General features: G+C 49.5%; 1 protein-coding gene across 18 annotated transcripts in view; it reads right to left on the reverse strand.

The window, feature by feature from the left end:
• Nav1 (neuron navigator 1) overlaps positions 1–27,128 on the reverse strand; it is a 253,771-nt gene that overhangs the window by 98,829 nt on the left and 127,814 nt on the right. For all 18 annotated transcript variants that reach the window (XR_003954495.1, XR_878320.2, NM_173437.2 and 15 more), the window contains one exon: positions 3,789–3,891. Coding sequence is in view for 16 of the 18 variants with exons in the window: in NM_173437.2 (NP_775613.2) it covers positions 3,789–3,891 (103 nt within the window). In the remaining 2 variants the exon portion in view is untranslated. The remainder of the gene's footprint in view (positions 1–3,788; positions 3,892–27,128) is intronic.

A 27,128-nucleotide genomic window follows, 5' to 3' on the forward strand; every position in this document is an offset into this window, starting at 1 on the left:
ACAGACATGGCCTTCACCAGGTAGAGGACCCAGGAAAGCAGATGAAAGAGGTACAGCAAGATTCAGGGTCACAAGCCTTAAAGCCACTAGGCCAGGCCAAGGAAGCCACAGGCAGGCTAATACCAGAGGGCCTGAGGCTAGGGTCCCTGGGTCCTTCTCCCACAGGGCCAGAGAGGAAGTATGGCTGAAATCTGGCAAGAATGGTGGTCAGGGTTTTGGTTCAGTGTAGCACCACCACCAAGCCTAGCAATGGCGCGGCTCCAAATTCTGTGGCTCTTCTCTATCACAGGGCCTGACTGAAGTCAGACAGGGTTGAATCAACGACACGCGTGAGGTATGTGGGCCACCACAGCTGGGTAAACTGAGGCAACCAATGGCTGGACATGGCGTACACAAAGCAAAAGAGTCTTTGATCTGTGATCACTTCTCTTTCACGGGGACATTAGTCACAGGCCACTGGGTTTGTTTGTCTGTTTGTTTTTATGAAGTTGCTTGAAAAAAAGAAAAGCTCTCCCAAATGGTTTCTATTGAGCTGGAGAAAATGGCCTTCCTTCTCCTTAGCAGAACTGGAGGAGTCAGCGGTCCTGGGAATCAGCATTGGGGTTCTTGCAGCTGACCCACGGGAATGAGTGATGTCCTGCGTGCTCTCCACTGGCCTACACCCACCTTTCCCTGTGGGCCCAACAGTCCCAGCATCCTTTGCAGTTCTGCATCAGCTACTAGTTAGGGTTGGACCTCAACACCATCTCCATCTCCTGGGGGACAAAGGAAGTTCCCTGATGTCGGGGAAGCCACGGTCAGTCTGGTTGCTCACCTCCGTATTCTAGCACCTCATGAGGGAGGAGGCAGACCCAGGATGACTGTGCTGAATGTGGTAGGGACTGTCTCACCACAGATGAAGGTCAGGGCCTCATGCAGTAAGTACTTAGCAAAAAGAGGCTAACTGTGAGATGATGATGATGGTGGTGGTGGTGATGATGATGACAGAGGAGGAGCAGGAGGAGCAGCAGGAGAACATGGGGGTACACGGGGGAACTGGCTTGGGTACTTGGCTTCCAACACAGTAGCAAGCACATAAGGAAGTGAGGGCCCCCCACTCACCTCTGCCCCTGGCCTACCCTCTGTGTTACTCTCTGAACAGAAAACGCCTCTCTCCTATTTTGAGGCTCTATTTTGTTGTTGATGATTTTGTTTTGTTTTGTTTGTTGTTTCTTGAGACAGGGTTCTCTGTGCAGCCCTGGCTGTCCTGGCATTCACTCTGTAGACCAGGCTGGCCTCGAACTCAGCCTCCCCAGTGCTGGGAGTCGAGGGATGCAATATAACCATCCAGGTTTTTGCACTAAACCCCATCTCTAGCTCTCAGAGGAAAAGGTTTCTAGCTCACAGCTGATCTTCTGACCTGCAGCCCGAGCCTGGCCCCAGGCTTGCCTCTGGGGTATGGGAGGGGGGAGGTCAGTTTTGTTTCCTCTCCTCACCATCCCTACCTCAGACTTTTCTCACAGAGGGAAACATAGCTGCAGAAATAGAGGATGTAGCCTGAACGTCAAGTTTCCAAAAAGGAACTGAGTCTAAGTCACCCTGTGAGTCCCAGGGGGAGGGTGACCTTGGCAGATGCACCCTTAAACCCCCAAGGCCTTCGGGATGAGACTGTGTTGGCTCTGAAGGCTGGTGCCTCATGCTGTGTAGATAGATGCAGAGCTGCCCACATCAGCCTGTGGGGTCCAGCGTGTGTGTCTTTTCCCCCCAGTCTTTTCTCTAGTTTAGGGGAATATTGCTCCAAGGTACAGGGAGAGATTGATTGATAAAAAGCACTTTAAAAAGCAAAAGAGCCGTAAAAGTCAGGACACTGGTGTTTGGGTTATCCAAGTGTGGACTGGAGCTAATGTAAACTAAAGGCTAAGAGAGGAAGTGACCCGGACGGAGTATACAGTAAACAGAAGACCCAGAGGCCTGTTGGTCCTTTCTTTTCCATAAAGGGAGGCTGGAGCCAGAGGCCCCAAGGCTCTTGTCTCAACCAGTCAGCTTTAGGCTTCCCGACTTCCCTGGGGCCTCAGGGCAGGCATGAAGACACCAGGAGGCTGGAGCAGCTGCCTCTGCCCTGCTTCTGGGGGTGAGTCATTTGGGGTGTGACTCTTATAGCAGCTCAGCAATTCTCAGCTCCTTTGGCACGATCTTGGCCAGTGACTTGGCATGGAGAGATGTCCCAGAAACTTCCTTGGATAGGGGAAAGATTTGTCTATAGGGGGCTAAACTGTTGGATAACAGCTGAGTTAGAGCCTCCACTCTATCTCTATCTGGATTCCTATTTAGGGCTTGTGGGATGGGCAGGGGCTGTACCAAGGCTCCTGAAGCAACACAGACCACTTTCCCCTTACTTCCCTGACTGCCTCCTCCTAGTCCTCAGAAAGATGCTTAGGCATCTGGGACTAAGAGCCAACTCTTTTCTTTCTTTCTTTCTTTCCTTTTTTTTTTGTTTTTTGTTTTTTTGTTTTTTGTTTTTCGAGACAGGGTTTCTCTATGTAGCCCTGGCAGTCCTGGAACTCACTCTGTAGACCAGGCTGGTTTTGAACTCAGAAATCCACCTGCCTTTGCCTCCCAAGTGCTGGGATTAAAGGCGAGTTTCACCACCACCAGGGTAAGAGCCAGCTTTTTCAAGTCAGGGATATGAGTGGGCCTGTAGGGGGTAAGGGGAGGAGAAAGGTCTCAACAAGAAGCCCTAAGGCCAATGGATGAAGGCTCCCAAGGCCGAGGTTCAGCAACAGTTATGTGCTCCCACAGAGACTGCAATGATGCCCTAAAGGTAACAGGTCCTCTGACATTGAAGGCATGAAGGTGTGTCTGGATACTCCTCTGGCTGGCTGTGCCCTGAGCTAATAAAACTCCCTTTCCCCATGTCCCAAATTTGCATTCAGTTTTCTAGCACCAGGAGACAGAGAGGAACCTACCTCTAGTTCAACTGAGGAGGCTTCTGGTTCTTAATAAACAGGCCCTCTATGTCCATGCTCCACGATTTCCCAGTCTTGGCTGCCTGCTCACCTCCCCCCTCAGAACTCAGCTGGGCCCTCTGTCCCCCTTAGAGCTGACAGTATGAGCTCATCTGAACAGCCCAGGGAAGCCCAGAGGAACTGAATGGGAAATTCTGACTCACGGAGGGGTTGGTGCCAGAATGCTGCTCTTGGGGAAAAAGGCTGAGGGAGGGCTGTGTACCCTATAGCTGGGGGCTTGGGGGTTTCTGTAAGGGCTGGGGGAACAAGAGGGGATACCACTGGGTTGATTTTCTGGGTACCAGTATGTAGACCCTGTTGGGCACTCAGCCCTCCTTTAGGAGTGATAGAAGAGACTCGAGGACACCTGGCTGGTAGAGGGCTGATGAACCCAGGTGTTGGGATGCGGGGTACTAGCATCCCAGAGGGATGGGACTGAAAAGGAGGAGGGGTGAAGGGGTGTTCAGTAAACAAAGGCCTCTTGAAAAAGGAGGAGACTGTAGCCCACAGAGAGAACAGGTACCACAAACTGCACACCTGGCTTTCCACCCATACCCAGCCACCGTCACGGATGATAGCCTGTGTTCAACCATAAGCAAAGGCAAGACTGAGCAGGGTTTCTGCAGTGGTGCCGAGTTCCCCTTTCTTTGTAGCGCTGGCAATACGGGGGCCCCAAATGCCTGTGTTCACAGAGGCCAAGGCCCTCTGGTCAACCTGGGATGGCCATGTGGAGGTGTGGGGAGACACCGGCCCTTGCCCTCCAGACCCAGTAAGAGCACATCACCAAGGGCAGCCCAAGCTCACCTGTGAGTCACCTGGGAGCCTCGCAGGCTGGACATGGTTTCTTCCAGGTTCTGTCGGAGATCCAGAACGTTCTGTACTGTTCTCTTTCTCTGCGACTCTGGATCTGGCGAGGAGAAAAGAAAGAGGCGGTGAGAGGAGAGGACTCCTTGAAGGGACCTGGGAGTAAGGGAATGGGAGGCAGACACCATTATCTCCCAGAAGCCAGACCCTGGGGCCAGCCACCTGCTTCTTCTGTTCCTCAAAGATGACTGACAGTGCAGGTGCAGCTAAAGACCTCCATGTGTGTCCTGGGCTGGCTGAAGCCCCATACCCAACAAGGGCTACAGATAGGACCCCTCAGAGCCTCTCCCTGAATGACCACTGTTGCCTCTGGCTTTGGTTTCCTGTGGTAGAATGAAATGGGACACCCCTGACCCCCCCCCCAACCTCCTCTGGAGCAGTGTGTTGGTGTGTGCTTAGGGCTCTTGGAGGAGGGGACACTCTGACGAGCAGAGCTTGCCTAGTTCCACCATATAAGTATCCCTACACGGTGAGTTTCCATTTGTCAACATATCACAGAACATATCGTTCGAAGGGTTGGGACACATGGGGTTGCTCTGAGGGGTCTAAGAGGCCTCTGAGAGCCTCCTAAAGGTGAGGTGGCTAGTGGGAGCGGGAGATGAACAGCCATCTTCTGGGGTAGTTCAGACCCTATCCAAGAGTTAGAATCGCGAGTGAGGAAGAAGCATGGGCGGGGCCAGAGTCTGACCCAGTCAGGATCCCTGTGCTTAGCCTTGGTTTCCAGGCAGGATCATATTAGCCTGGGCAGACGAGAGAGCCTCTAACCGTACACGAAGCCTCACACTTTCTCCCATCTAGGGATGGAAATAGCATCCAAATGACAGAACAACCACAAGACCTTCTCCCTTCTATTGATCCACCAAAGAAATCTTTATCAAATCCCACTTGGGGCTGGGCGTGGTAGGGCACACCTTTCATCCTAGCACTCAGAAGGCAGAGGATGGTGAATATGAGTTTGAGGATAGTCTGGTTTACATATCAAGTTCTAGGCCAGCTGAGGTTACATAGTGAGGCCCTGTTTCAAAAGAGAAAAAGAAAAAAAAAAAAAGAAGAAGGAAATGAAAGAAAGAAAAACAGAAAAACCTCTTAAAAAAGCAAACAACAACAACAAAAACCCAAACCAAACCAAACCAAAAATAATCCAAAGACTCCAACTCAACTTGGTACCAGGACTGTGCTAGGCTCTGAGGACACTAACGAGGCTCTTGGACCGTGTCCCATGGATAACCTTTTACATAGGGATCCAAAGTCACTGTCACTGAAGGACCCAGCTTTCCCAATCCTCCTCAAGAGTTGGCTTCAGTAGTAAGTGACAGAGATAAGAGTGAGACCAGCCCTCTCCTCCCTTCCTCAACCCTTCCAGCCCTCTGTGCAAGCCAACCTTACCCTACTCCCAGGCCCAGCCTCTCCCCACCCACAGACTCGGCAGGGGAGCAAGCTCCTTCTGGCCGCCAAAGAGAACATTTCTGAATCCCCCAAGAGGTATTTTTGTTTTTTTTTTTTTCAAGACTGAGCTCAGGATGTCTGACTGTCACCGGCTGTCTGACTGTCACCGGCTGTTTGGCCAAGAGCGGCTGGGTGGGGTGGAAGGGCCATGCTGTATGGCTCTTCTCAGAGTCTCTGGGGCACCTTCTTCTTGGGCCAGCTCCAATCCTGAGCCCAGCCATCTCTGTCTTCCTCCCTTGAGGTCCTGTCCCTGTCCCCTAGCTTCTCAAGCCAGTCTCATGTACTCAGGGCTCCCTGTTGGTGTCAAGGAACAAGGAGAAATGGCAGGCCTCCATGCCCGGGGTCTGAGCTCTGTCCACAGCCCTGGCGTCATCTCGCTGGCTGCCAATGCCTGTTTATCCTGGCAAGTGTCGCCTGGTGAGCTGCTCCCTGCCTTTAAGTGATGGCTTGGCACGGGACACAGTCAGGGTCAAACAGTGTACACCTATATATTTTAAGGTTTAGTTCACAAGACCCTATGTGGGATCAAGAACAAGGCATGGGTTTCACAGAAGGGTGATGCCTTCTATAGTTTGGACGGAAATGAGCCAAGGTGCACATATCTCCAAAGGATGTTTCCAAAGAGGAAAGTGACGGAGAGTTATTCAGAGGCTTCTGGGTGTGCCCAGTCCTCTGCACACATCATCCAGTGGAATCCCAATGGGAGATTTGTGCTATTGTTCCATTTTACAGATGAGAACACTGACACTTCGAGATCAAATAAATTCCTCAAGGCCACACAGCTAGCATAAGCACAGGGTAGAGCTAGAGTCTGAAAGAAACTCAACCTCTTTTGATGTAACACTGGGCATTCCTGTGTCAGCAGTGACATGTACAGTGACTGCATACAGTAAGTGCTTAATGATATTCCAAGATTTAGTGAGTGCTACCACCATTTAAATTTTTTCATAAATGCGTGCGTATGGGTATATTTGTGTATGTATGTGTGTATATGTATGTATGTGTGCATAATGTTGTATATGTCTGTGTGTTGGATATTGTGGCATTAAAAATGTCCCCGTCTCTTTAAGAAAAAATGTTTAAGCCATACAGTTGGCCAGCTTCACTCCTAATTCTCTAGGCTTTGGGGGCACAGCAGGGAATGATGGGAATTAGAACCCAGAATCTTGGTAGTGACAGAGAACAATATACCAACTTCTGATATAACAATCATGGTGCAGCCGGGCGGTGGTGGCGCACGCCTTTAATCCCAGAACTTGGGAGGCAGAGGCAGGTGGATTTCTGAGTTCGAGGCCAGCCTGGTCTACAAAGTGAGTTCCAGGACAGCTAGGGTTATTCAGAGAAACCCTGTCTAGAAGAACCAAAAAAAAAAAAAAAAAAAAAAAAAAAATCATGGTATCATGGTGCCTTCTCTCCCCAACCTCCTCAAAGACCTCTACCCCAACCCCTACATTTTTCCATATCAACAGAGTAGAGTAGTGTACACACACACACACACACACACACACACACACACACACACACACACACACCAGGACGACTCTTCAAAAACCAAAAATACCAAGGTTCTGGAAATGGCTTGGCCCAGTCCTGCGTATCATAGAGGTGGGAGGCCAAGGTGCAGGAGCACAGCCATCTAGGGATGGCAGAGAGACTAAGAGTGATCTGCAGACCCCAGGGTAGGCTTAGAGAGGCAAGAAGGCTTGATTTAACGGGAATGGCCGGATCTGTTCAGTGCCCTGGCTGGGATTCTCCAGAAGCGGCTACACCCTAAAGCTCCATGGGTGCCTCAGCAGTGGCCCCTAGTGGCCAGATACAGTATGACACCTTACATTTCCACAGCTGGGTCTGCTCTGTGTGTGTGTGTGTGTGTGTGTGTGTGTGTGTGTGTGTGGTATGTATGTGTGTGTGGGTGATAGTTATACTTCTGATCTCCAAGTAAATTTTCCATGCTTAGCCTTTATTAAGTTATATTTTCCAAAGAACTCACCCTACCCCTTACCCTCGCCCCTCTGTGCCCTGTTCTACCCCAGCATCCAGCCTCTCTCTCACTGTCTGCAGTGAGAATGAAGATCTGGGAAGGGATGGAGCCATTCAAAGCACTAGCGATTTGTGATGACATTAACATTACCTAAAACATTATTCTCCTGGTTATGTCCCGATGTCTTGGAGGCTGCCTCTCCGTGTCTCGGTCAACCCTGTGGTCTCAGGATGTGGTCTGGGAGGAAAATGCTGAGGTCTGTCAAAGACGGAGGAGTCTCTTCCTACTGTTCAGGATGTTTCCAACCTATGTGAGACCTCTGTGCACGTTACAGCTAAGCTTTTGCAGAGCACATCATGGCTCCCAGGATATGTGTGTGTGTGTGTGTGTGTGTGTGTGTGTGTGTGTGTATCATGTGTGTCTGAGGAGTCTCACTACAGATCATCAGTCAAATACACTTGACACACAGGTGCATGCACACAGTAATGCCGGAGCCCCATGTTTGCCCCATGTGAGGCAGGACGCTAAACATATGACTTTGTGGTATTTCATTTGATTCGTTATATTTGTCTGGATTCCAACTCCCCTATTCTTTCCATTATAATACCTTGCCTCAGAATATGCACATCTCACCAAGGTGTGTCCATACAGTCTTCTACAATCCTGCAGATACACACATGGAGTGGTTTGGGCGGTTCTACCTCCCATTGTGAGACAGGAAGGTGACTAAGACATTCATGAGGAAAAGAGGCAGTCTGCATCTGAGAAGGAAAGGTCCAGGGTGTGTGTGTGTGTGTGTGTGTGTGTGTGTGTGTGTGTGTGTGTATGTGATGTGAACAGATTCCTTCTACCTGCCCGGCATCAGACAAGGGGAACAGGCCTCCCAAGAATGCTAAGACAAGGTTTCCTGCTAAGCTAAAGAGCTGGACACCGGGGAGAAACGGACTTTCACTGTGGTGTCAAGAACATAGATCTTAGGCCGGTAGCTGTGGCTCACTAATTTAATCTGAGCATTCGAGAGGCAGAGGCCAGCAGAACTCTGAGTTTGGGGTCAGTCTGGTCTACAGAGTGAGTTTCAGGACAGCCAGGGCTACACAGAGAAACCCTGTCTCAAACTGACAAGCAAACAACAAAAACAACACAGTTTTTAGTATCAAGAAGAAAACCCAAAGATGGCCTAGTCGGCCATCACTGCAAAGAGAGGCCCATTGGACTTGCAAACTTTATATGCCCCAGTACAGGGGAACGCCAGGGCCAAAAAGGGGCAGTGGGTGGGTAGGGGAGTGGAGGGGGTGGGTATGGGGGACTTTTGGTATAGCATTGGAAATGAAAATGAGCTAAATACCTAATAAAAAATGGAAAAAAAAAAGAAAAAAAGAAAACCCACCATCTAGGTCCACCCACTGCCTCTCCGCAGCCGGGCTGGCCCTGAACAGGTTACTTCATCTTGCTACCGGTTTGCTTTCTGCTAAATAGAGAGTGGAATGACCTCACTGCAGCGAGGCTTAAGGGCCTAGCTCACTATCACACTTAGTGTAGAGCCTGGCACACAGCAAACTGCCTGGACAGACAGCTGGGATCGACCTGGCAGAAGGCAGAAGTGGGCAGACAGCGAGGCTGAAGCGCCCCACACTCGGCCACCAACCAACAGGTGGGAGCCTGTTTTCTTTTGCTGAGGCCTTAACACCTGGACCTAGTAGCATCTGAGGTATACTCAGCAAACCTCGCTGCTGCACCAGCAAGCCTGACTAGCTGCTTTTCTCAGGGCTAGTCCTGCCTGTGGGATGCACTTAGCTATAGGGACTTGCTTGAACCAGAAGGCTAAGCTGTAAGATCATACTGGACAGTGAACCTCCAGTTCAGGGTAAAAGCCCCAACAGATTCAGGCAAGTTCTAGAAGGAGGAGGCTCAGGGGGATCCATCACCCAGTAGTCAGGTTTCCCCACGATCTGTGAGGTTTTAATTATTAGCCAGCAATTAAGTAAACTGCAATAACTTTTGACTATTGAAGCTTTAATTACCTTCACCAATGTTTCAGAACCCATAAGCCATGTAGCTCAGGGGAGGGTAACTGAAAACTAGCTTGGAGCTGCACCTTCCCTCTACAAAGGCTTTTACTGTGAATGGTTGGGTGAGGCACAGGCCCCCAGGAGGGACGGAAGTGAGCCAAGAGAGGGCTTGAAAGCATTTGCCACCCTCTCACATTAAGGACGGGAAATGACCTCTCCTCTGAGCCCACAGAGGGGACTCAGGGCTGCCGTGACTCCTGGCGTGGGCTCTTTTTCTCACTGTCCAGTGCTGTGGGCTGAGACGCTCAGCTGTATCTACAGAAGAGGTAAGTCACAGCCAGAATTAACCACAGGGGATGGTCTGGGCCTTGATCCATGTAGAAATCCAGGCCAGCCTAAACGACCTGGAAACAGGAAGCACTGGGCCTCTCCATGTCTGTTTCTCTCTCACACACACATATCAACAACTCTTCAGAGGAAGAAAATTCCCTAACCCTATTTGATCCCCAGTACAGGAGTCTGATCTTTAAATTCTGGAAATCTATCACAATTTTGGCTGAAAACAAACAAACAAACAAACCCCAAAAAACAAGATTCCAGCCCTAGCCAGAAGGCCACTTTGTCCCAGGACTCACTGCAACAATGGAAAGACACTGGGGAGTTGCACACACAGCTGCCAGGACCTGTTGAGCAGTACTTTGTGTTTCAGTGGGTCAGATGTCTCTGGGAATTGGAATCTTTTTCTCCCCTCTCCTCCACTCAAAGACACAAATCTACCCACTCCGGCAAGAGCAGGCCAGGCTGGCCACCCCCAGGTTCATCCCAGGGTGCCCAGAGGCTCAGGGTTAAGCTCGGCAGTTCTGTGGGATCTGCACCAGTCACCTTGGACTGGATTCATCCCCACCCCCTGTAAACGCTGACTCGGGCACAGTAGCCGGGAAAGCTAACAATTGACAAGTGACCTGTGACACGGATCTCCCCTGCTCGAGGATAGAGCCCAGAACCTTGTCTGAGGGGCAACTCCACCCTCTTTCCTCACCCCTTCCCAAATCATCTGCTGACCTCAGAGGTCCTAGAAGGGGGCAGGGTGGGTGGGCCTCCATGCCAGAGACACCCACTGTCGCGGAGAAGGCAGGCAGGCAGGAAACTATTTATTCTGTTCCTAATCTCGTCATTTCTCTCTTCCTCCCACTTAAGTCACAATACAGGAGGCAGCTGACACGGAACCCCGCAGTGCAGCAAACCCTGTGCACCCCTGCTCCCCAAAGGAGCTCCCAGGCTTTTCCTCTTTACCTTAGAGAACCCTGAACCTACTCAGTCAAGGGGCTGCCTGGAGTTCTCCTGATGGGTGAAACATCACGAGGCACCAGACAGAGCCAGGACAAAAAAAAAAAAAAAAAAAAAAAAAAAAAAAAGCAAACGCACTGGCTATATGGGGCCATTAGACAAAAACTAGAGCTACAAACAAACTTGGGCCTAAATAAGAGAAGGATGTATATAGGCAGCTACAGCCTGGAATTTTCCAGGCAGGGGTCTCCCCAGTTCATGTGCAGTTTTGATTTTCTTTTCTTTTTCGTTTTTTTTCTTTTTCCTTTTAAAGATTTATTTATTTATTATATGTAAGTACACTGTAGCTGTCTTGAGATGCGCCAGAAGAGGGCATCAGATCTCATTACAGGTGGTTGTGATCCACCATGTGGTTGCTGGGATTTGAACTCAGGACCTTGGGAAGAGCAGTCAGTGCTCTTAACCTCTGAGCCATCTCTCCAGCCCCACCCCCCCAGTTTTGATTTTCATTGAGGTAAAAGTCCCAAGGGAACACCATCAACCGGCTGTGGAACTTGGGTAAATGACTTCTCCCCGGGCCCCAGTTTCCTGATCTGTAAGTAAGGGAGCGGTGTAGTTGACTAAGCTCTGCCAGTGTGGTCCTGTGACTTTGTGCTAGGCTGAGGTCTGTATAATGCTCAACCCGAGAGTTTTTGGTTTAGCCGGCTGGAGGTGGCTCCGGAAAAATCTGCTGCGTTGCCAGCTCCAAAATCAGGTGCTGTGACCAGAGGGTTGTCCTACTTTGCATTTGTGTAAACGTTGCGAGAACAGGAGACCCGACAAAGCACCAGAGCTCAACACCCCCACATCCCCACTCAAAGTGATGGAGAAACACTGCTGGCACAAGTCAGCTCTCTGCTCTCTTTCCGGAAACACAGCCACCAAAATCTTGCCAGGTCTTTGGGACTTGTTGCAGAGAACAACCACACGGGGGTGCTATGGGTCCTTAGCCGCCTGCAGCCTCCCTTTGCATTGATGCCGCAATGCTGTAAGAAGGGCAGCTGTCTAGCTCTCAGGGCTTGGGAGAAGTTGCCCAAAGGCCTCTCCCTCTGAATTCTGCTTAGGATTGCTTCTTTCCAGGCGCTGCACTCCTGGGGCAGACATTCTTCGTAACCCCCAGTCCCCACCCTGGCTAGGTTAGCACATTTGGAGAAGAGCCCAGAGTTTGCAGCATTGATTTTGCTACACCATCTACCCAGGTGCATGCCCTGTTCCTAGTGGACCACTTTAAGAGCAGGGCCTGGCTTACCCAGTAGGCTCTGGAGACCCACAGACTCCCCTGGCAAGCTCATATTCAGAGCCAAAGTTTGAGAGAGAATCCAGCTTGCCTTTCAAAACAATGAGCAACCTGGAGACCTGTGTGGGGTCCGAGTCTGTTCTCTGGAGGTCTCATTTCTGCTCTTTTGCAGTGTGCTTGGGCGGGTGGCTTTCTGGAAGAGGAAGGAGGACAGACTCCTTCCATTATGACCCCCATCAGGATCCTTTTGGGAAGAGAGGAGGTCTCTGCAGTGAGCTGAAGGCAGAAAGCTCGCTGCAATGGTGTGCAGCTCAGCTTCACTCTGCAGCCTTTGGCAAAGAACTTGGGGAGTAAGCTTACAGGACCAGGGGACAGCTACTTCTCAATGGCTCACACTTGGGGAAGGCTTTGCTAGATCCAGGACAATTAGACCAGAAGAGGACCCTGTTTGGAATAACTGTTGTAAGGTCAGTTTGCCTGTCTGTCTGTCCTTCCTTCCCTCCCTCTCTCCGTCTCTCTTTGTTTTGTTTGTTTGTTTGTTTTTGAGACTGGATTTCTCTGTGCAGCCCGGGCTGTCCTAGAACCTACTGGGCAGACCAGGCTGGCCTCCAACTCAGAGATCCACCTGCCTCTACCTTCTGAGTGCTGGGATTAAAGGCCTGTGCTGCAGCTGCTGCCACCACCACCTGGCTAGGTCTATTTTTTTCTATTACAATTCTAAAAAAATTCCTCCCACCCCTTTTCCTTTGAACACCAGGTAACAGGGTAAGAGAGGATTCTGAAGATTTGACACTAGACTGGGCTTGTGAGCAGGTCTCCGGCAGAGGAGACAGTCTGCCTGTCTCAGACACTGGGGCAGGTCGCTGCTAAGGGCAAGCATGGGATCTCCTGCCCGGTGAACCTCAAGGTTTACCTTTACTGGAAATGCTTCCTATTTTAACAATGCCCAGAGCCTTCCTGTGACACCCTGCGCTGAAGATGATGAGGTCTCTTGTGCAGCAGCTTCTGGGAACAGGGAATGGTTGTTATAGCAACAGTTTACACAGCAGAGAGCCATCTGCAGGGAGTCAGAAGAAGAGGAGAGGGGCTGGGATCAGGCATGCAGAGCACTGGAAGAGGCCTGGGGGATTTCTGGCTGTGACCCCAGTAATCCTAGGTGGTGGCGAACTCTTCTGTCTCTGATACCAGGTACTGTCCTAGAGGCTTTATGGATATGAACCCTGTTTGGTTGCAGGACACGCCTGGGCCAGTCTATTTATTACCCCCGATTTCATAGCTGAGAAAACCAGAGTTCATGGCAGCTGAGACTGCTGCCCAGGATGACACAGCAGCACATGGCAAAGCCAAAATGTGAAAGCAGATGGTCTAGCCTCGTCCAATCCTGGCACCACGAGCTAGAGAGGGTGAGATATGCAGACGAGGCTCAATCACACGCCATAAAGTCCACTTTTTAAAATATATGATTCCATGGCTTCCAGCATGTCTGTACATCATCACTCATGTAATTTTATCACCCCCAGTGTATGGCCTGTACACTAAGCACACACCTGCCATCCTCTCCTTCCTCTAACTCTGGCAAATGCTAGTCTGCCTTCTGACTCTGTAGGTCCACCTACTCAGGATCCTTCACACAAACAGAATCACACACCTTTGTGGTTTCTGTCACTCTGCACTGCCTTCCAAGTTGGTCTACGCTGTAGTATGTTTCACCCCTCTGTTCCTTTTCATGGCTGAATAATATTCTACGGTGTGGATAATATTTGCTTATCTAGCCATCATTTGATGGACATTGGCTTCATCTTTATTTTTTGCCCAGTATGAATAATGCTGCCATGAAAGTCACATATGTGTTGACGTCTGCTTCTCTTTCTCTTGAGTGTATGCTTAGGCGTATACGTGTTATATTCCTAATGTGCTTAGGATCATGTGGTAGTTGTGTGTTTAACACTTTGAGGAACGGCTACACTGTCATCTAAGGTGTCTGTATGCTGTCTCTTTCTGGCTTCTGCCCAGCCTCAGCAACACTTGCTACTGTCTATCACACCTTGGCCAGCCCAGTGTGCCAGGCTATCTCACCATAGATCCAATATGTGTTTTTTGTTTTGTTTTGTTTTTTTCTGATTTAAGAATGTTGAACACCTTTTATATTTGAGCTAGCTAAGGTGTAATTCCCTCAACGGCATTAGCCACACTTTCAAGTTCTCGACAGTGACCTTGCCACGTTGGCTACATAACCATTGCAGCCTAGCCACAAAGCATTCCTGGAAGTGCTAGGCACTGTGTGACATGTCAGAGTCCGTTGGAATGAGGCTGTGTAATGCCACCAGCTCTTTCTCCAGAAGTCTCACACACCCCCTGCCCTGAGCCTCCCTTCATTCCTCCAGAATCAGCCCCCTGGGTGGGATTACATCGTGTGTCCCAGCTTTTGCACACAATCCAGTCCATTATACGGGTGCGCCCATCTTCAGGTTCTCAGGGTTCTCACACTGGGAGCCAAAGTGGGTCAGACATAAACTTGCCAAGAGCATGACTAGATCTAGTGGCAATCAGGAGCAGAAGCTAAAACCTAGCTAAATATGTGGCTGCCTTTCATGTAGCTCCACCCCCAGGACGGGGCCTTTCTCCCTCAGACCTGTTCCTATAAGATGCCACCCTTCCTCCCAGAACCTGTCAGTGGCAATGACTCTGTCAAGATGGCAAAGCTGTGGCCCTCAGACCAGGCCTGACAATGGAGGGTGTAGGACTGATTTTAAAGATTCTGAGGGAGAAAGCTGAGGGTAAAATTTGGGCTTTGTAGGGTTGCCCCAGAAAAAGGGGATGCCCCCAGCCATGGAAGCTATTCACCCCTCCAGCTCCCTGAACCCAATACCACCCACACAGCATCTGATGCGACCTCAGCCTTGATGCTAACTGACATTGGTGCAGGGATGCTTCCCAGAGGACTGTAGTTCCTGGGACCGCCTTCTGTGTTGCAGATCCTCAGCCACCATCACTGGGGGGAGGACTTTTGGATTCAGCCATCTGTCACCACCTCCAGGGTGACCCTCAATGCCTTAGATAAAGGCTTAGGAGCGCCCACCTACCCCCTCCCAGGGCTTAGGCACAAGGCAGAGTTACCAAGCTGGTGGCTTTAAGAAAGACTTTCAATTGTGAGACACAGAACCCCACAGTAAGGAAGAATAAGGCTTGCGGGGACAGTAAAGGACAGAAAGGGACATTTCCTGAGCGTGTTCTACGTGCAGCAGTTGGCCCTAAACATGGACAGACATTCTGTCCTTGGAAGACATCAATCCTGAGAGGATAATAGTGACCCCCCATTTACAGGTGTTTGGTTCTAAGAGGCAGTTAACTCTCTCAGGTCACACAGTTTAAGCAAATAGCACAGTAGGGATCTAGGTTCCAGTCTCTCTTGCCTCCTTCCTTAATAAACTACCAGTGCCAACAAAGACAACCTGGCTGGTCACGCGAGGCTCTTCCTGACCGGCGTGTTGGAGTCAGAGCTTCACAGACCACAGGATAAGGCCTGTCCTCCACTCTGGGATGGATGAGATAAATCATTGCCAGGAGACAGGGGAGTCATGGGCCATTGGCCAGGCCAAGAATTTTCTACCTCCACGATGTGGGGCCGCCTGCCAGTCTTGCAGGCCTTATTGGCAGCCACTGCTCCTGTCCAACACTTCCTCGAGGGAGTCCTTTCTCCCCAGCTGGGCTCTGTCCCAGCTCAGCAACCTGCAAAGCTTCTGGCCTTGGGAGGAACTTCCTAGAACGCCTGGCAGGCGGGGCTGTACGGCCTGCTTGCCAAGCCAAGGCCAGTCATGACTGCCTGCACAGAACATTCAGAATTCTCTTTGTCCGACTCCCGAGGCAGCCTGGGAACCTGGGCGACAGAGCAGCCTGGTACAGCAAAAGCAGCCGTGCCTTCGCCTGCTGCTCCCTCACTGGGAATCCCTCAGGTGGGACGAGTGGAGAGGGCACTAAGGCTTCCCTGCCCACTCCTGCCCTCACTAGTTGCTCTCTGCCCTGAGGAACCTGGGTCCCCCTACAGCTATACGGACAGCATCTTCAACATGAACTCCAGTCTGGGAGCAGGAGCTCTGTGTCCACGTTATGAGATCTTCTGGGGCCTGTGAGCAAGTTGATTAGTCTCTCTGGGCCTCAGTTTCTCCTGGGAAAGATTGTTGAGAGTGGGGGAGGGGAGCTCAGAGGGGAGAGGACGAGAAGGACATGTGAGCTGGGTATCTGCAGAACCAGCGGGCCAGGAGTTGCTGCCGGCCTCCAAGGACAGATGGGGCCTCATGGGGAACTGCATCAGAGTGGGGCTTGGGCAAGATCAGGAAGAAACAATGGGGGGATGTCCACGTTTTCCAGCAGCCCAGGCCCAGCCCCCCCAGAGCCTGCACCCAGCTCAGCAGCCATGTACCTACTGAAGCGGCTGACTATGCACCTTAGGCAGAGTAGCTGCCCGGATGTGTCCAGGCTGTGGAAAAGTCTAACCTAGGTTCTTGCTGCAAAAGTCCTCTCAGGAGACACAAGTACACGGGGGAAGGTCACACTCTGTGGGCAGAATATCACTTGGAATATCCAGGCACCCACACAGGGCAGAGCACACTGACAACTCTATGCCCAGGGCCCTGGAGAGTTAGAGCCAGGAGTGCCTATCCACAGCACAGAAAGAGGGAAACCTTGCCCCAGAGGGACTAACAGAAGCCACCGGATGTCATTTGTTGTGTATCTCTACCCTTTGAACTCATCCAGGTTGCCCAAGAGCCCTTGAACATGGCCGGCTGTCCCTTGAGATTAGATTAAAGATGAGAGAAGGCAGCTCTTAAAGAAAGTGATCAGGAAGAAAACGGAGGTATGTGTGTATGTATGTGTGTCTGTGCAAACACATGTGTATGTATGTGTACATGTAAGTGTATTTCTGTATGTGTCTGTGTATGTCTCTCTCTGTGTAGGAATCAGGGTGTGTGTGTGTCTGCATGCACACATGTGTATATGTACATATATGTATTTCTCTGTGTGTGTGTGTTTATGTCTCTCTCTATGTATGTGTAGAAGTCAAGGTGTGTGTAAGTATGTGTCCGTGTGTGTGCATGTGCATGCGCATGCCTCTATGTGTGTGTGTGTTTATCTGAGTAGGTCCCAGGGCCTGACCGACCTCAATTCTTGGAAATACAGCAACCCTTTGGCAGAACTTATGCCGTCTGTCTCTCTACCTTTGGGGGCAACCAACACCTATTTGGTGCCTACTGTGTGCCGAGTATTTCACACTCTTCAAGCCTCTAAAGCTCCCACAATATTCTGTGAAACATGTTCTGTGGCAGGGAGTTTATCCTGCCACAGAGAGCCTGATTAGCAGTTGGTATTTCCTTTCAGCTGTGAGGTGCAGGGCTGGGATTTGAACCTAAATTCACCATCTCCAACCCCAGGGCTCACCGGATTTCTGTGAAGTCTGTACTACACCCATCTGTTGTTTTCAATGAATAAGAAACACAACAGAGCCCAGAGCCCAGAGCCTGACTAGTCTCAGCTCTCCTGACTCACTTCTACATGCCACCTCTAACTGTGTTATACCAGCTTCCCAGCCCCCTACCCCGTCTGCCTCTGCAGCCAGAGCAGGGAGTCATGGCCACATTCTCCCTGAAAATGATCTTCAGCCCATCTCTGGCCAGAAGCCCCAGCAGCTGGTGACCTCTGAACCCCCTCCCTAGGGTCATCTATGTTTAATGAGCAGGATGCAAAGGGACTATAGAAGAGCGAGGAATCAGCTGCCTGGGCCTGGTTGAATTTCCCTCCTCCAAAGAACAAGGGAGGTCCCTGGTCCTGATGTCTGCTAGGCTTTGCTCTCACTTCTGCTCCGCTCCGACTGGGGCAGCTCAGGGCAATGACTGCAGAGCTGCTCATCCCTTCCAGTTCCTTGTGTTCCATTCTTAGACCAGGCACCTGTAGGTGGTTGCCATGGGAACAGCTGGCTCAGGTTTCACTCCTGGGGACCACTGAGCCTAGCCTGTGTGTGCTCCTTCTCCCTCTGGGAAGACAAATTGGAGAATACACTTAGGAGTAAGATATTCATGCAGAAGCGCTAAGCCCAGGCTAGAGGCTGGGGGATGACTTGGGTGGCTTCAAACACTTCAGCCACCTAACACCTAAGGAGTCTCAGAGCGGGTCCATCCACTGAATCTGAGGTCTTTGTATTTTGACACTTCAGCGTCCCAGATGACCCTAGGGTCCTTGGTCTAGAGTCTGAGGCTCTCTGCTATAATTTTTTGACGTGGTATTCTTACCACCCTCACACCCACTCTATCCTTTCACCCATCCAGCCAGTCTGGCTCCTCACTGCACCCTTGCCCGCCTGTGCTTCCCCCTGCTCTATTGGAAGGCTCTTCCCTGCTTAAGCGAATGCCTGGTTCAGGTCACATCTCTTCCCAGAAATTTTCCTGACCCACATCAGATACAACTTCTTCTTGTTCTAGAGCTTTCTATCACCGAGTCATTGATCACGGAACACATGTTGTACCAGACACAGTGATACAGCCCTCAGTCCCTGCACTTGGGGGGTGAGGCAGGCAGATCTCTGAATTTGAAGCCAGCCTGGTCTACCTAGTAAGTTCTAGGACAGTCAGGGCTACATACACAGTGAGAGCCTTTCTTGAGGAACAAACAAACAAACAGAAGAGCGCATGTCACCTCTGGTTTTGCCTACTGTGACACTACCCCCCACCTAACCCCCCCACCTCTATCCAATGCCAGCATCAGTGGTGATCAAGCAGCAGGTGCCCAGGAAACAAAGCTTGAATGGCCCCTGGAGAATGCAGATTGTCCCTCATCTGGCCCTCCCCCTTGCTATATAACACCATTCCTCTCTCAGAGACTCCATAGCAAACTCGACCACAGCCTGTGTATCCTTTCTGACCCATGCCTCTTTACACAGCTGCTGGCTTTGAGGGCAGAAGCCATATGCCATCCATCACTGAATGCCTGTACCTGACATGGTACTTAGGCTACAGCTGATGTCTTAGTCAGGGTTTCTATTGCTGTGAAGAGACACCATGACCGTGGCAACTCTTATAAAAGAAAATATTTAACTGAGGCTGGCTGACAGTTCAGAGGTTTAGTCTATTATCATGGTGTGACCCATGGTGGCATGCAGGCAGACATAGTGCTGGAGAGGTAGCTGAGAGTTCTACATCTGGATCAGCAGGTAGCAGGAAGAAAGAGTGACACTGGGCCTGGCTTGAGCATCTGAAACCTCAAAGCCCACACCCCCTGTGACATATTTCCTCCAACAAGGCCACATCTACTCCATATGGGCCTATGGGTCATTCAAACCACCACAGTCGATCTTCCCTGCAGACTTGCTAAATGAACACATCCCCAGGCCTCTGGTCAGACCCTTTCTTACCTTCCTGACCCAGGGCAGAAAAACAGAGGAATTAAGGGGACATGGGAGGGAAAGTGAGCCCTTGCCTTGGGTCTGCTAGCAGCATCTTGCTAGCTGAGTAGCAAGTATTCCTGCACAGCTAACAAAATCTGCTGTGAAAACTGCCTACCTACAGACGACATAGAGCTATGTCAAATGGGGATGTTAAAGTAGCAAAGAGAGCCATGGGTAAGCCATGAGCTCGCATAAACTTCAGCTAATCCTTCTCTAGCTACCAACCTGGACATTTCACAAACAAGACTACTAGAGTTGTTTCGAGACAGGGTTTCTCTGTGTTGTCCTGGCTGCCCTCTGTAGACCAGGCTAGCCCCGAATCACAGAGATCTGCCTGCCTTTGCCTATCGAGTCAAAGGCGTGCACCACCATCAGCTGGCTTACTCGAGGTTTTTACAGTAAAAAATAAATAAATAAAAAATATGCATCTTTCCTCCCTCATGCAATCCTCATGACTCAGCACAAATTCTGACCAGTGCACCTCAGAATCCACCCTTTGATCTATTTACTAAAAACAAACTCAAAATTCCTTCAAGTCCCTTAGGAAAACACTATCTTCAGAAGCCACCCAAATTGTACGTGTGGTGATTGTTAAGACACAGGTTGCAACTGTCTCTGGAGGCGCTCACACCCACGCCTGGGTATGTCCTCTTTTCACTAAAGAGTTTCTCCTCCTGGCAGTGTTCATGCTGAAGCCATGCTGAATGCTCTTAATGAACTCCAGCTCCACTTTACACCCATTCATCCTGAACTCCTTTTCTGCTGAGCAGCATTGCTTCAGCCGAGTGGAGGCTCTGAGAAGAACCCTTCTTTCTGGCTGTGTGGGTTTTAGCAGGAAGCTGTCTCTGATCCCTGACTCTCCCCACTCCCCTTCCTGCTGGGCTCTTCCTGCTCACCGATTAACAAATGAGCAAGGACAACACCTCACAGACAGACAGACAGACAGACAGACAGACAGACAGACACACACACACACACACACACACACACACACACACACACACACACTGTCACCTCTCTCTCCTGAACTGCCACCATTCCGCCCCGTCTTTCCAGCTCATTTCCTTTCCAAGGCCAGCTTCTGGACCTCCAGCCCTTGCCCTTTCTTTCCAAATGCAGCAGCCTGACTCCAGCTGTGACAGGCTTTATTCCCCACAGGTGGAGATCATCTTGTCCTTGATTCTCTTTCTGAGGGGGCCCAACCCAGTACTCTGTCTTAGATCCTTCCTGCAGGTAGACTCTATGGCTCTGCCCCATCGTCCCAGCGAACACCTGACTTTTATTGTCTCTGTCTTAAATGTACACACACACACACACACACACACACACACTCATGCATGTGTGCACACATACCACAAAAACGTATACATACACCACACACACACACTACACACATACAACACACCACACACACACACACAATACACCACACACACACACACACACACACACACACACAACACACATATAACACACTACACACACAATACACCACACATACACACACACACACACTACACATATACAACACACTACACACACACACACTGAACACACACATGAACATACACACACACTGCACAAGAGCAAACATACACACCAAACGTGCACACCACATGCACACCACACACACTACACACACACACACACACACACACACACACACACGCTCTCCTGAGCGTGCGTCTTTGTCTTCCTCTCCATCATTCCAGCCTCCATGCTCTCTTCAGGTACAAATCAGTGGGAAATGCCTCCCCAGACACCATAAACGCTTTTAATGGAGACCAGGAACTCATTTTAAAGATTTTCCTCCATTTTCTGAGCCATTACAAATTCCTGGTACCTGGGAGTCAGAGCAATTGTCCCCAGGCAGGCAGACATATTTTACTGGACATACAACTTTTTAAACACACAGAAAAAAAAAAAAAACAAAACCCTACAATAAAACTCACTACCCAGACTTTTAAACTGAGCTATCTGTCACTCACCCTAATTCTCCTCTTTCAATGGCCCTTTCCCTTAAAAGGCTTCTAAAGGGCCTCACTCAGCCAGCTGTTAGGCAGCGCTTGGCTCCTGCCACATCCTCAGAGCTCAGCGTGTGGTCACGTAGTCTCCTGCCCATACAAGCCACTCTAGTGAGATCCTCAGCGAGACAACACAGGCTCATTAAACGTTTGCAAACGAGTGAACAGTGAACGTACGTATAAATGAATGAAAGGAGACAACAGGGAGAAGAGATTCCAGAAGCAGATCAGCTCCACAGCCAAGAAGGAACGGGGGTTGGGAAGAGGGAGAGGACATACAGTCCTGGAAAAGCCACAACACATAAATTGTGACCAATGACCACGAGCGACTCAGGCTTCCTGTCTGCGTCTGCTTTCAGCTGAACATTCCCCTTTGCTGACACGGCTCCTGGTCCACAGCTGGGGAAGCTACGCACGCGTCTGCCCCATGAGCAGGTGCTAAGTTAGAACCTTAAGCTGGGCTGTTCTTAGAATCCTAGGTTCACTGGGGGCGTGCTGTGACCAGTTAATGGAAGATTCAGAAAGTTGTTCCCTTCCCTCTTATTTACCATCCACCCACCTGGCAGGAAAGGAGGTCCCACAGTTCTGTTCCTCAGCCAGAGACCAGGGACAACAAGGTGGCTTGTCTGCATTCCCTGGAGACACGGGCACGACCAACACCTTTGTTCCTTTGCGTATGCTATGCCTTCAACCTGGCAGGCCTGGCCTCCCTGGCTGCAGCTCCCTGTCAGAGAGCTTACTCTCAGCACTATCACTGTGCCAGACTCTTGGGAAAACAAAAGAGCAAACCAAGCTTCTCACACCTCTCCCAGAGCCTGAGAGCCTTCTCTCACAAACCCACTGTCCTGGGCCCCGGAGCTGATGGTTCAGTTGTGACCCTGTTACAGTGGCTCTCAACTGAGAACAGAAATACTTCTGGGGACTCTTGACTAGACGGACATGTTACTGGCATCCAGTATGCGGTGGCTGTGGATGTTACCAAACATCTTCCAATGTTCCGGGCAGCACCCTCAACTGAGGGCTATCTGGCCTCAGTGTCGGCAATGCAGAGGTTGACTCTTGTCATCACACCTGCTCCTCTCTATAGAGCTCAAATCCCTCGAGGAAAGAATCCATGAACCGAAGGAGCTGCAGAGGGTCTAGAAACTCCGAAATTAAATGCAAATCTTATACCTGCGTATAATGTTCATTCTCTGGAAAGAAAGACTAGTGAAGAAGCTAGTTAAGAGGCCCTGCGGTGGAGGCAAGCTCTGAGCCTTGGGCAGCCCAGTAAGGAAACCATGGAGTATACAGTTTACAGTATACAGACACTTAGCAGGCAAACCCACAGCCCAGATGCTCTGAGATCCTTATCTGAGCATCCACCAACACTCCCATGAGCACTCACACCTCTCTCAGAACGTGGGCCGACTGAGCACCACAGACAAAGCGCCCTCCTCCAAGTCTACTCCTTGCCTTTCCAACCAGTAGCTTCTATAAAAGGCTTCTACAAAAAAGAAGACCACGGGGCTTCCATAAGACACTGGCAGGGATTTTGGTGGGAACGCTGGGATTATCCGTCTCTGGAAACCCTTCCTCGAGCTGGTTAATCCCTAATGAAGACCTTGCCCTCCATTCCCCTCCTGACTCCCTGGATAAACTGAGGCCTTAAATTCAAGGTTAGAAGTGTGTGGAGAGCCAGACACATAACCTCATACACAGGTCCCAGCCTCTGCTGCTCCCCGTACCAGCCTTCTTGATGGAGATAGAATTTATCAATGTGAGAGCAATTTCACTCTATCTTGTCAGGGACAGGGGAAGGAGATAAAAGGACATTTGACTCCCTGCTGTCAGCCAGGGATGCTAATGAATCCTTTGCTTCCGAAGACGATTATCGAACAGAATAATTCATCGCCAGAGATTAATTGGACTAATTATGTTGGCTCTCAGAATCCCCTGTATAATTATTTTGTATTGGGCCAATGTCAGTGATAATCCTGTGATACAGGAACCTCTTCTCCGATGGGAACAGCCCTCAGAACTGGATGCCTGGGTTTGACCAGTGGGCAGGTGTCAATGACACGGACAGCCATGTTTCTGCTCTGATCTGGTTATGCAATGCCTGCGTTTTGGATGCTTATCCTTTATTCGGGGTAATATGATCAACTGCTAAACCCCAGATCACTCTCCACACTCCCTCAGTGAGCGCATTACTCTAGATCTCCCAGTTCTTTCGGGTTGACATCACTCCTAGGAAGAGGCTGGCCTGCTCTAGGCACACCTAAGTGCTTTGTCTCCTTAATGCTGACCTTCACCCACCATCCCTGTCACCACACCAAGGAGCTGAGAGCCCAAGGCCCAGCAGCAAGGTGAGTCCTACTCCGCTCTGACTAGCCACGACATCTCCTTATTTCAGTTAGCAATCTTCCACCAAGATCTATCTATGAATGTAAAGCTTGAATGAGGCACACAGTCCAAGTCACTCTGACCCGTCATAATCTGCAGTGCCACACCCCACGTTCTGGAGCAATTAGACACAACATGGCCAGGTAGTCGCTCTCCTCGTCAGTGGTGCACAGGTGAATTTAGAATGCTTGGAATCGTGTTAGAGGAGTAGGGGCATATAAGAACCCCTGGCTTCTTCCTCATCTGTCCACATTTGAGGGCTAGCTTTGGAGAAACGGACTTACCACTTTCTCTTTCCTGTCCACAAATGAAGCTCAGCTTCAAGAAAAAAACAAACTTGAACCAATATCCAGGGCCAAATAGAGTAGTATCGCTTAGGATAGATAGCTCTAGCTAGATTCCCAGCTACACGGAGACTCTATGTAAGCTTAGGCAAGGGTCTTCAAGTTCAAAAGTCTCAATTGTTTTTTTCCCCCCGTGGTAAATGAAGTAATTATATTTACTTTTCAGAGTTTCTAGAAAGATTAAATTAGCTAGCACATGTTAAGTGCTAGTATAGGACCCCATATCTTAACTCAAACGTTGTCATCTGTTACTGTAATTATCCCATGTATCCCAGGTATCCCAGCAACACCTGGTTCCCTTCGGTTTTAAACCGGGATGTCTCCCAAGGGCCCTCAGCCTTGAGCTCTTGTTAGTCCTCCAAGGAGCTGGGGGATGACACACTTCAGATGCATACAAGGCAGAGAATTTCCTCCTGGTGACTGGAGATGGGCAATCTCTAAAACCTTTCCAAGATGGCTACCAAGACTCAGTCATGGAAATATATTTATCCATGGTAAATCCTTCGATGGAAGACCACATGTCATTCCATGTAACAATTCAAATATTTGCAGATATGCTGGCAAAGGAAACTTTCCTGGATATGCATACTTAAGAGTTCTGAAGAAAGACGGGTGAGCATTTACAAGCCTGCAAGGAGCTGAAAGGTTTCTGTTAATGGGTAACTATGCATAATCGCAAAACACCTTTTGAGCCAGGAAGGGGCTTAGGGATCGAGTGGTAAAGCAGCTGGCGCTGGCACTGGGGCTTTGGGCTGTGGCAGCAAGTGAGCCACCTCCTGTCATCAGCAATTCCTGCTGTGGACAAGGGCACCGGGAGTGCAATCTGAGGCTGGCAAGAGAGGTAGGCTGCAGGGGTTGGGCAATTCTCCAGGAAGAAAAAGATGTTTGCTGCCCGGAAGCCAACTTAAGAGCTTTCTAGGAAGCAAAGGCAGCCAGATAAGTAGCCAAGAGAAAGCCCACCCACAGAGGCTGTGACAATGGGCAATTGGTATAGGGTGGCAACAAGAGGCACATGGAGATAAATACAACCTTGTAACAAAGTTGCGGAGTTTTAAGTAAGAGGAAATTAAGTTAGAAAATGCTGGAGGCACTAAGGACAAAGTATCCAGGGGCTGGAGAGATGGCTCAATGGTTAAGAGCAGGTGTTGATTTTGGGACTTCAGTTCCCAGCACCCACATCTGGAGGCTCACAACCCCAGCTCCAGGGATATGAGTCCCCTTTTTAGTCTCCAAAGGCACCTGTGCATATATTCACACACCACCAGCATAATTAAAAATAATAAATCATTTCTAGATAAATAATCGTTTCTAAGTATCTAGTAGCAGGGTAGTGGTGGCACATGCCTTTGATCCCAGTGATAGAAAGGCAGAAACAGATGGATCTCTGTGAGTTCGAGGCCAGCCTGGTCTACAGAACAAGTTCCAGGACATCTGGTGCTACATAGAGAAACCCTGTCTCGAAACAAAACAAAGCAACAACAACAAAAAGTACCTAGGAAACTCTTGTTTCCTGACATTTAATTACAAGGCTTATGAAATACCTTAACTACATGAATTGGTGTATCGGTGGGGACACAGAGAAAATTCTGGTGTGACACAGAATTTTGGAACAGACCTCTGCATCAAGGAGTATGACGGCTGGTAAGCTATTTCAAGCGTTGTGGATTCTACTGGGAGATCTATACATGCCTTGATTATCACCTCGTGGAAATGAAGTACTAGTGGCTGGGCCAAGGGGATGGCCAGGGATTGTCCTTGAAGATTCTACTTCAGGCTATGGAAATGGATCCTAGACACTCTGGCTTCACCCCAGGAAGTATCAGGTGTTGAGGGAGACAGATAGGGACGGAAATGAACAGAAACACCCAAACAGGGGTTAACAGACACCTTGGCAGAACTACAAGCTGTTTCCTTCCAGAATTACCTGGCTCGGGAGGTGAGAGCTAATTTGCCTGGAAGCCTCAGGGTTGAGAGACACAGGCACAGGTCTGAAAACCCTGAACACACCTGAAGGAGCAGATACGGGACAATACATTTCAATTCAACAAACACCGGAGTGCATGCTAAGTGTCTCTCGGCCTCTAGAACAGTCTTTCGCTTAATCTTAAAATACTGTGACTGCAAACAAATGGTGTTTGAAACTCCCAATTTATATAGTGACAGAATGTTAATATTTAAAAACCTGATGTTTTAAAAAGCAGCATAAAGGGAAGAGTAGAATGAACCACGTGATTCTAGGTTAGAGTTGGAAAAAAATCTCTATTAACTAATGTTTATTTACATACCAAGCTAATGATTATTCATATATTATTATATACCATCTATAGAGACATGGTCCTATACAGGTTAACACAGGCACACATACTTTTAGTGTTGCCAACTGGAAGGACCTAGAAACAGCCACATTTTAGCAGCAACGAACAAATCCAGAAAACATGTCTCAGTTCCTAATTCCTCCTCCAATCAAAGCAACAAGGGTCCCTTAGAAAAATGGCTGATGCTTGGAACACTGAGGCAAAGAAAATGCCAACTGGGTCTAGAGAATTTTACAGGGTCAAACAATAAAGAAAATTAAAATTTGAGAGGTAGAAGCAGCAAGAGGAAATAGCTCAGATTTGGTGAGTGCCCAAGCAAACCCAGGAGGCAGAGAGATGGAGAGGAAATGGTTAAAGAGCTGGGAAGCAGGACAAGCCAGCCTGGCCAGCCTGGACTGGATGCCCCCTCCGTTTCCACCATTTATCCCTAAGTATCAAGACTGTTGCAGAATTCTCCCAACACAGCAAAAGGAACAGCACAATAAATTCAACCCCATCTACAAAATGAAAAATACAGTCTTGAGCTGTATCTCAGAGGATATGAGGAATACCCACAAGTCCATTCTGAGATACTGCAATCACTGAGTAAATAAATAAATAGGGAAAATAAGTTCCCCTGCAGAAGGATCACAATAATTTATGCATCTGATCTGCATGATGACAGCCAGCATCCTGTCTCCCTCTCTGTACCAGAAACAAGCACAGCCTCTCTGGGAGGCACAGACCGGAGCAGGCAGAGTCCAAACTCCCTTCCCATCACTTTCTAGTGCAATGTCTC

The sequence above is a fragment of the Mus musculus genome, chromosome 1 (assembly GCF_000001635.26).
Source record: "Mus musculus strain C57BL/6J chromosome 1, GRCm38.p6 C57BL/6J".
NCBI classification, from domain to species: Eukaryota; Metazoa; Chordata; class Mammalia; order Rodentia; family Muridae; genus Mus; species Mus musculus.